Here is an 8,761-nt window from a genome sequence, read left to right on the forward strand (position 1 = left end):
CCCCCCCCCTTGCCTGCCGCGGTGCCCGTGGTCCCCTGGTTTCCCTCTCCCCCCGGCCTGCCAGTGCCCCCCCCCCCGGTCGCTTCCGGTGCTCCCGGTGCTCCGAGCGTTCCCTGCGTTCCCGGTGTTCTCAGTGCCCCCGTGTTGCCGCTGTCGTTAGCGCTCCCAGTGCTCCCGCTGATCCTAGTGTTCCCAGTGTCCTCAGTGCTTCCACTGTTCCCTATGCCCCTATGTTCCCAGTGTTCCCATGGTCCCAGTGTTCCCAGTGTTCTCAGTGCCCCCGTTGCCGCTGTTCCTAGTGTTCCCAGTGCCCCCGTGCTCCCAGTGTTCCCATGCTCCTAGTACACCCGTGTTCCCAATGCCACGGTGCTTCCACTGATTATGCTGCTCCCTGTGCTCCCAGCCCCAGTCTCAGAACCTCAGCTCCAGTTTCAGGATCCCAACCCCAGTGTTGGGGCCCCCCAGCTTCAGTATCAGGCCCCAGACCCAGTGACAGGACTCCAGCTCCCGTATCAGGACTACAACTGCCAGTATCAGCATGCCAGTACTGGGGCCACAGCCCCCAGTTTGGGGACCCCAACCCCAGTACTGGCACCCCAGACAAGAGTGTCAGGACCCCAGCTGACACTGTATCAGCATCCCAGGCCCAAGCTTGCTCCTGCAGCCCCACAGCCCCAGCCCGGCCCTGGCCCCAATGAGCTGGTAACCCGAGCCAGTGGTGGCTGCAGCTAAGGTGACACCATCAATAATTGAGTGGCAGCAGGGCCCCACACAGGAGTGCCTGCCTCTGCCTACCTGGAGTGTGGGGACAGGTAGGTGCCACCCCCATGGCCCTGTCCTCTTGCTGTGTCTGGGGACCCCCAACAGCTCAGGGTGTGGGGAGCGGGCTGTGGGGCAGAATATGGGGGGTGAGGGCAGCAAAGCTGGGCCAAGGAGGGGTACGAGGGGCTGTGTTGTACAGTGCCCCTTAGAGCAGCCCAACGCCGCCCACAACACCAGTCCTGCAGACTCCAATATTGGGACCCCAACACCCCTCAGACCTGGCACAGGGACCCCCAGAGCATCCCAGGGTGACTCAGCCCCGCAGGCCCAGCAGCACCAGAGCCCAGGCAGAGACGTCTGCAGGGTGTGCAGAGCACAGCCAACTTGTAGCATGAGTGGGAGCTGTGGGGCTGCACCCTGGGAGGACCCCCACTCCCACATCCCCCGGGTGGGGGCTCTTTCCCCAGCCTCGCTCCCCTGTGATGGTGTCTCCCGCGATCGCACTGGCCTTCCTCCCCTTCCTCGTCACCCTGCTGATCCGGTACCGGCACTACCTGGTGCTGCTGTACCGGGCCGTGCTGGTGGCCTGGCTGCGGGACCGGCTCACCGGCACCACGCGGGAACAGCGCGCCTTCCAGTACCTGCTGGCCCACGCCATCCCCGGGGACCCCCACCACATCCTGCAGACCTTCGACCAGTGGTGCTACCACTGCGAGCACCTCAGCTGTGTGGGGCCTGCCAAAGGTGAGTGCCACCCTCGCCCACGCAGGCCGCACCAGGCATGGCCACAGCACCACTGGCACAGCCACGGCACCATTGCTACGGCCGTGATGGTGCTGGTGCGGTCACGGCCCCGCTGGCACGGCTGCAGTTGTTGGTACGGGTGCTGACAGACACGTACCGTGTCAGGGCGGATCGTGGAGCGGCTGCTGCTGGAGCGGGCACCACTGTGGGTGCTGGAGCTGGGCACCTACTGCGGGTACGGCACCGTGCTGCTGGCACAGGGGCTGCCCCCGGGCGCCCGTCTCTACACCGTGGAGGGGAACCCTCAGCACGCCGCCGTGGCCGAGAAGGTCATCCGCCTGGCCGGCTTCGACGAGCACACGGTGAGCGCCCGGGCACTGGGGCAAAGGCTCTGCGCCTGATACTGGGGGGAGACGGGCAGGGACCGTGGCACCTGCTGGGAGGTATCTGTGGGAAGAGAAGGATTCTTTCCCACATGGACCCCTCATCACTCTGTGAAGCAGGGTGGCGGGTGGGCACCCGGACACACCACCCCAGGGGCTGAGAGTGCTGTGGCGCAGGTGGAGCTGATCGTGGGCCCCTCGGAGGAGGTGATCCCCCAACTGCGGGAGAAGCATGGCCTGATGAAGGCCGACTTCGTCTTCATGGATCACTGGAAGCGCTGCTACCTGCGGGACCTGCGGCTGCTGGAGAGCCACCAGCTGCTGGCTGAGGGGGCCACCATCCTGGCCGACAACGTCCTCTTCCCTGGGGCGCCCCACTTCCTGCAGTACGCCAAGACCTGTGGCAGGTACCGCTGCAAGGTGCACCGGGCCAGCCTGGAGTACTTCCGCGCCATCCCCGACGGCGTGGCCGAGCTCCGCTACACCGGCGCCCGCTGACCAGGCCACGAGCTCCCGCCCCGCGCTGCCACGGGCACCGACTGCAACGCTGGCTGCAACACGGGCTCTGCAGGAAATGTGCTGGCTGCTGTGGTCTGTGGGGGGGTGCTGGGGGAAACTCGCTCCCCGAGCGGCTCCTGCCCACGCTGCTTCCCCGTGTCCCTGCAGGGAGCTCTGCCAGAGGGCCCGAGGAAGCATGGTGGGGAGCAGCCCTGCACTTGCCCACGTGGCACCCCCATGGCTGCCCCTGCCTGCCCTGGTGGCCTCAGACACCAGATTTGGGGTTGTTTTCTTGTAAACTGAGTTTATTAGAAAAGCCGTGTCAGCCCCAATGTGCTGGGTGACAGCTGCCCCTCTGGCTCCCCCAGGGGGGCTCCGCTCCAAGGCCCCCACACAGCACCCATGGCAGGAGGAGCTTCACTGACCTGCCCCCCAGAGCCACGGGGGGCAAGGGCTCTCCCCAGCTCCAGTTTGGTGTGGTCATGGCAGAATCAGATCATCCACTGGTCCTGATCCTGCTCTGCCCCCTCCATGTCCACCTGGGAAAGAGAGAGGTTCGAGATCCCCCACCAGAGCAGGGACCCAGGAGAGGGGGGTGGAGGAGAGGAGAAACTCCTCTGAGGTTCAGCTCAGGCTCCTACATGCTGCATATCCCCTACTCTGGGGTTGCAGTGGGGCCCCCAGCCCCGCTATTTACCTCATTGATCTCCCCGTCATCAGGAGACTCGTTATAATCGTTCATCTCATCCATATCCTGCATGTCCTCGTCATCTTCAGAGTCCTCTTCGCTGTCTTCATCATCTTCATCATCCTCCTCCTCCTCCTCGTCGTAGTGCTGTGGACACGACAGCTCCAGGGCCCCGCCAGCCCCCCGGCACCCCCCCAGTTCCCTGCCCACACACCCACCTCGGACGCTGGCTTTCCTATGGGCACCAGGTTGTTGTCCTTCTCGGCAATGCTCTGGAGCTGGGGAGGGCAGAGAGGCGGGTGAGCACCCCGGCAGCTCTGGGACACCCCGCGCACTCCCCGCTCGGCTGCCGGCTCACGCTGCTCCCTGACCACGGCTATTCCCAGCTGGCAGCTGCCCGAGGAGCCCTGTTCCCCCCACTGGGATCCCCCTGCCTGTGCCCAGCCGAGTAAACAGTGGCTGCAGGCAGCTGCCTGCACTCCCTAGCAAGGACACCCTGGGAGTGAGGGGACTGGGGGTGTCCCCACGTGTGGCATGAGAAGCTCAAACACTAAGTTTATCTATTTTTTTATCAAAGAAAAAAAAACCAAATTCGAGGTATCTGCTCAGCCAGACTAACACACCCGCAGCAGATAATTAAAGCTCAATTAAAATGTGCAGGACCTCCCACCCAGAGGGACTGGGAACCTCTCCCAGGTGCTGGGGTTTTAATTGACTGAAGCTGTTTTACTTAATGATAATAACTTAATCACCGAGAAATTGCTTTTTTAAAAACTTTAATCAAGCAGATGTCTTCCCCCCCACACTGAGGGACGCCGCCGCACCGAACCGCGCTCACGGCGCGGGCGTTGTGAGTTACCGGGGTCAGAGATAGACCTTCGCCTCTCCCGGGAGACGATCCGTTAAATAACGGGGGCTCTACAGTTGCCCCGGTTCGGCACCAGCCTGTTCATTAGCCCCGTGCCCCGGGACACCCGCGATGGCCCGCGGACGTGCCCGCTCGGGGGGCGCTTCCCCGGACCCCCAGGCCCAAACCCGCTCCCCGCTCCCCACACCTGGTGCCCACCCAGGCCTGGTGCTGCTGCTCCTGCTGCTGCAGCTCGGTCTCGTCCACGCAGGGGCGGTCGAGGTTGAACCAGAGGGGCTCGGTGAGGCGCGGCAGGAGCGACGGGAACAGAGTGGCCATGGCGGGGGCTCCGCGGCCGCGCCGGCCCGACCCGGAAGCGCCGCACCGGAACCGGCCGCAGCGCATGCGCGGTGTGTGTGTGTGGGGGGGTGTCCGAGGAGGCCACACCCACAACGCGCGGCACGAACGGTGGCTGGGGCGGGGCCAGATATGATTGACAGGCGGGGGCTCCGCCCTCCGCGCGAGCGGGCCCGGGGCACCCGTGACTCCAACGGGGGACATGGGACCCCGATGGGGGGATATGTGACACCTCTGGGGGGATATGTGACCCCCCCCCGGGGCGTCCGTGACCCCAACGGGGACCCCAACAGGGGGATATGTGACCAACCAGGGGATATGTGACCCCAACAAGGGGATATGTGACCACCCCCGGGGATATGTGACCCCCACGGGGGCATCCGTGGCCCCTCCGGAGATATGTAACAGCACACAGGGGTATCTATGACCCCAATGGGGCATCTGTGACACCCCCCATCCCCCGTATATGTGACACCCCCGGGGGAAACTGTGACCCCCTGGGGGTATCCATGACCCACCCCCCCCGGGGATATGTTACACCCCTGGGGGCATCTGTGACCCCAGAGGGGTATCTGTGACCCCCACAGGTATTTGTGACTCAAGGGGAATCTGTGAGCCCCATGGGGTACCTGTGACCCCTATGGGGCATGTGTGATCCCTATGGGGTATCTGTGATCCCCACGGGGCATCTGCCCCCCCCCCAGGGCATGTGTTACCCATGGACGGGGGTACCTGTGCCCCCCTTGGGGTATCTGTGACTAATAGTGGGTATGTGACCCCCACGGCTGGGGGTGACCCCAGTGGGGGCATATTTGTGATCCTCATGGGGTATCTGTTTCTCTGGGGACAACTGTTACCCGCGGGTGGGATCCATGACCCCCACGGGGTACCTGACACCCACGCAGGAGTATCTGCCCCTCTACCCAGGGCATCTGGGACCCCAGGGACATGTCTGGCCTCCCCATCATGTATGAACCTGGAGGTATCTGCCCCTTCTGGGGTATCTGCCGCCCCAGGGCATATCTGACACTAGAGGGTTTCTGTCCCCTCCGAGCCACGGATGACCGCCCCCCCAGGGTATCTACCCGCCCACATCCCCCAGGGCCATCGGGAGTATCTCTGGTGTCAGTGAGGGGTACCTGCCCCCACCCTGAGGTCATCTGTGACCCCACAGGAGTACCTGTCCCCCCCGGGGACCATCTCTTACCCCCCAGGGCAGTCACGGGGACCGTGCGGTGTCAGGGGCTAGGTCCTGCCCCTCGAGCTGGTGTCAGGGTATGAAGCCGCCTCCCACGGGAGGGACGGAAAAACAGCCACGGGTAGATTTTGGCTGGCGCTGGCCCCAGCCTGGCGCCAGCAGGACAAATCCTGGCTCCACGCAGGGCTTGGGGGGGCCGGGATGGGCGTGAGGGTCAGCCCAGGACACAGCAGGGTGTCGGGGTGCGGTGCCCCGTCTCCTCTGCGCCCAGAGCGCTGCCGAGCCTGCCGTGTCCCCACCTCCCGTGACCAGTGGCCAAGGGTTGTGCCGCGCCACGACCTTTGAGATGAGCTGCGCTCACCCCATGGCACCTGAAGCCCAGCACCCCCTCAGAGAAGAGCCCTGGCTCCCGGTGCCCCCCAGGTAAGATCCCCAGCCCCCCGTCGGTGGTCCCGGGCCGTGCCCACGTGCTGCCACGCTCCCGTGTGCGCGGTGTGGGACTTTGTCCCCGCTGTCACTGTGTGCCTCGGCTCTGCCGTCCTCACCCCCCCGCCGCCCCAGCAGAGCGATGGCGGTGACGTTGGCACTGCTGGTGCTGGTGGCTTGGCCAGCTGCCACCGCCGGGACGGTGACACGGGACTCGCTGCTTAACACCTGCATGAGCGCCAAGCACCACAAAGAGAAGCCTGGCCCTGAGGGGCAGCTCTACGGGCAGGTACGGTCCTTACCCACTGCTGCAGCACCCACCGGTGCCACTTGCTGTGGGGTCACCAGGATGGACCGACATGGGCTCCATCAGCCAGTGTCACCTCCCTGTGGGCGCTGGTGATTTCCCTGGACCCCCAGTGGGTCCAAGCTGAGCCCTGGTGGGTCCCAGCTGAGCCCTGGCCGCCCTGGTGCAGTGTGTCCTCTGGAAGGATAATGCCTGCTGCACTGCCAACACCAGTCAGGAAGCCCACGAGGACCAGTCCTACCTGTACAACTTCAACTGGGACCACTGCGGGGCCATGCCGCAGAAGTGCAAGCGCCACTTCATCCAGGACACGTGTCTGTACGAGTGTTCCCCCAACCTGGGGCCATGGATCGACCAGGTGAGTGCAGACCCCCCCTCACCCACTCGACGGGACCCTCAGGGTGAACTGGGGTGAACTGGGGGCCCTGCAGGCAGACAACACCTGGCGGAAGGAGCGGATCCGGGACGTGCCGCTGTGCCAGGAGGACTGTGAGCAGTGGTGGGAGGATTGCCAGGATGCTGTCACCTGCAAGGTCAACTGGCACAAGGGCTGGAACTGGACCTCAGGTGAGTGGGGGGCGCGAGGGACCCACCCATCATAGCAGCTGGACCCCGCTGTGGGTCCCTCATTCCTGGTGGCTGTGAGTGGGTCTGGGGGTGAGGATCCCCAAGGGGCAGGGGTTATGGGGGTTGCTGGCAGCCTGGTGAGGGTCCCTGTGCCTGTGAGTGGGTCGGGGGGGTGAGGGTCCTCACGGGGTGCAGGGTGATGGGGTGGTGGCCCCTGTGCCACCCTGAGGTCAATGCCCCCTCCCCTAGCAAAGCCAGTGGGACCCATCTGGACCCCAATACCACGCACAAGGGAATGACCCACTCCCCCTTCCCAAAGCCCTTGACCCACTTCACCCCCTGACCACCCCAGGCACCAACCAGTGTCCCCAGGGCGCCATGTGCCAGAAGTTCAAGTTCGTGTTCCCCACGGCGGCTGCGCTCTGCGAGCAGATCTGGTCCGGCTCCTACCGCTACACATCCCACCACCGTGGCAGCGGACGCTGCATCCAGATGTGGTTTGACCCCGCACAGGAGAACCCCAATGTCGCTGTCGCCCAGTATTACGCCCGTGGCAACGCTCCCCCAAGCCCCCCACTCCCTGTCCTGCTGGCCCTGCTGCCCCCCGCACTCCTGGCCCTGCTCTGAGCAGGAGGCTGCAGGCAGGAGTGGGCAGTGGGTGGTCAGGGGGGCTGCCAAGCTGTCCTGTGCCCCCCATGGGATCTCCCCAAGCTGTGTCCCCACAGGCATGTGGATGGTGAATAAATACTCCTGCCCTGCTTGGTGTTGGGGTGCTGTGGGGCTGAGGGGTCCATCGGTGGGAGGCAGTAGGATGGTTGGGGGACTCAGGGCATCTGATCCTGCTTCTCTTGGGGGACAAAGCGAGGCATCACCCTCATTTATCTGTAACAACCCACCTGGCAGCCTGGCATTGCCCCCCGAAACCACTGTGCCTGGCAAAGCAGGGGGCACAGGGCTCCCTGCCACTGAGGCCCAGGGGGATGGGATTGCTGAATGTGTCTCAGCATCTGCCACAGCTGTGGGGGTCACTGGCACCCCAGGGTGCGCAGGGTAGGATTGGGGAAATGATGAGGAGAAGGGGGAGGACATCCTGGGGACCCCGAGGTGGGGGCATAGCTGTCGAGGGGGTCCCACCAGCCTGGAGCCCACCCCAGGAGCCCCTTCTCCACATGGCCCCTCTTCCCAGCTGTGGAGTGCCGCCGTCCCGACCTCCGGGCCATGGAGATGTCCCTGGTTCTGGTGCCAAACAGGGCCGCACCCCCACTTTGTGACCGTCTGGCCCTGGTCCTGCCCCACCGCGGCCCGCGGCTCCCCGGTGCCCTCATACCGCCGGTGCCCCCGCCCGCCCCTTCGGTGCTCCCTTGGTGCCCCCGTCCCGGTGGTGCTCCCCCTCCCTGGTGCTTCCCTCCCGGTGCTCTCCATCCCCCGGTGCCGGCGCTCTCCCCTCGGGTGCACCTCCCGATGCTCCCCATCCTTCCCGTGCTCCCCGCTGGTGCTGCCCACTCCCCGGTGTTCTACGCCCCTCGGTGCCGCTGCCCTTCCATCGGATGCCGCCCCCTGCCGATGCCCCTCCGGTACCCCCCGAACGCTCTACCCACGCCCCGGATCTCCCCCGGTGCCCCGTCCCGTGCCTCTCCCGCTCCGCCCCCCGGGACCCCACCAGCGCTCCCCCGGTACCGCACCGCTGTTCCCCCAAGCTCCGCGCTGCCGCTTCCCCGGGATCCCCCCGATCCCCTCCGGTGCCCCCATGGACAGCCTGCTCGTGACTCCGCATCTCCCCGGCCTCGCGCTGCCGCCCCGCAGGAGCCCCCCCGGTCACGCCCGGCGGCCACCCCCGGATCTCCCCCCTGCCCCCCCGGTTACCTCGTCCATGCCCCCCCACAGTGCCCCCATCCCTCCGATGCCCCCGCCCGTCCCCCGATGTCGCCGTCCCCCGCCGTCTCCCCGCCTCCCCCCGGTGCCCGCCCCGCCGGTTCCCCCCGCC

At 65.7% G+C, this 8,761-nt stretch overlaps 3 protein-coding genes across 5 annotated transcripts; 2 read left to right on the forward strand and 1 right to left on the reverse strand.

The window, feature by feature from the left end:
* Positions 1-91: 91 nt before the first annotated feature.
* LOC108507763 (transmembrane O-methyltransferase) lies at positions 92-2,393 on the forward strand. 2 transcript variants are annotated; one of them, XM_017835987.1, is made up of 4 exons: positions 92-812; positions 1,230-1,506; positions 1,672-1,868; positions 2,067-2,393. In XM_017835987.1, the coding sequence occupies exons 2-4, from the start codon at positions 1,245-1,247 to the stop codon at positions 2,385-2,387; spliced, it is 780 nt and encodes a 259-aa protein (XP_017691476.1). In that variant the 5' UTR covers positions 92-812; positions 1,230-1,244; the 3' UTR covers positions 2,388-2,393. The 2 variants fall into 2 exon arrangements, with proteins under 2 accessions (XP_017691476.1, XP_017691477.1); XM_017835988.1 differs by lacking the exon at positions 92-812 and having other exon boundaries at positions 1,002-1,506.
* A 271-nt stretch (positions 2,394-2,664) lies between these two features.
* Positions 2,665-4,320, reverse strand: ANAPC15 (anaphase promoting complex subunit 15). Its single transcript, XM_017836042.1, has 4 exons — positions 4,142-4,320; positions 3,294-3,353; positions 3,085-3,222; positions 2,665-2,926 (listed from the first exon to the last, which is right to left on the reverse strand). The coding sequence occupies exons 1-4, from the start codon at positions 4,259-4,261 to the stop codon at positions 2,879-2,881; spliced, it is 366 nt and encodes a 121-aa protein (XP_017691531.1). The 5' UTR covers positions 4,262-4,320; the 3' UTR covers positions 2,665-2,878.
* A 1,209-nt stretch (positions 4,321-5,529) lies between these two features.
* On the forward strand, positions 5,530-7,535 carry LOC108507782 (folate receptor gamma-like). Of its 2 annotated transcripts, none has more exons than XM_017836040.1 (5): positions 5,530-5,900; positions 6,039-6,192; positions 6,380-6,568; positions 6,642-6,777; positions 7,130-7,535. In XM_017836040.1, the coding sequence occupies exons 1-5, from the start codon at positions 5,824-5,826 to the stop codon at positions 7,402-7,404; spliced, it is 831 nt and encodes a 276-aa protein (XP_017691529.1). In that variant the 5' UTR covers positions 5,530-5,823; the 3' UTR covers positions 7,405-7,535. The 2 variants fall into 2 exon arrangements, with proteins under 2 accessions (XP_017691529.1, XP_017691530.1); XM_017836041.1 differs by having other exon boundaries at positions 5,531-5,900; positions 6,042-6,192.
* The last annotated feature ends 1,226 nt before the right edge of the window (positions 7,536-8,761 follow it).

The sequence above is a fragment of the Lepidothrix coronata genome, unplaced genomic scaffold, assembly GCF_001604755.1.
Source record: "Lepidothrix coronata isolate B3197 unplaced genomic scaffold, Lepidothrix_coronata-1.0 Scaffold268, whole genome shotgun sequence".
Classification (NCBI taxonomy): Eukaryota; Metazoa; Chordata; class Aves; order Passeriformes; family Pipridae; genus Lepidothrix; species Lepidothrix coronata.

What these genes read in the sequence shown, in the direction of transcription:
- LOC108507763 (XM_017835987.1), top strand. Translation starts at nt 1,245, where the DNA reads ATGGTGTCTCCCGCGATCGCACTGGCCTTCCTCCCCTTCCTCGTCACC. An exon ending in CTGTGTGGGGCCTGCCAAAG is followed by an intron (nt 1,507 to 1,671) that starts GTGAGTGCCACC and finishes GTACCGTGTCAG; the next exon opens with GGCGGATCGTGGAGCGGCTG. An exon ending in CCGGCTTCGACGAGCACACG is followed by an intron (nt 1,869 to 2,066) that starts GTGAGCGCCCGG and finishes GCTGTGGCGCAG; the next exon opens with GTGGAGCTGATCGTGGGCCC.
- ANAPC15 (XM_017836042.1), bottom strand. Translation starts at nt 4,261, where the DNA reads ATGGCCACTCTGTTCCCGTCGCTCCTGCCGCGCCTCACCGAGCCCCTC. An exon ending in AGCAGCAGCACCAGGCCTGG is followed by an intron (nt 3,354 to 4,141) that starts GTGGGCACCAGG and finishes TGCCCTCCCCAG; the next exon opens with CTCCAGAGCATTGCCGAGAA. An exon ending in ATGACGGGGAGATCAATGAG is followed by an intron (nt 2,927 to 3,084) that starts GTAAATAGCGGG and finishes TCTCTTTCCCAG; the next exon opens with GTGGACATGGAGGGGGCAGA.
- LOC108507782 (XM_017836040.1), top strand. Translation starts at nt 5,824, where the DNA reads ATGAGCTGCGCTCACCCCATGGCACCTGAAGCCCAGCACCCCCTCAGA. An exon ending in TGGCTCCCGGTGCCCCCCAG is followed by an intron (nt 5,901 to 6,038) that starts GTAAGATCCCCA and finishes CCGCCGCCCCAG; the next exon opens with CAGAGCGATGGCGGTGACGT. An exon ending in GGGCTGGAACTGGACCTCAG is followed by an intron (nt 6,778 to 7,129) that starts GTGAGTGGGGGG and finishes TGACCACCCCAG; the next exon opens with GCACCAACCAGTGTCCCCAG.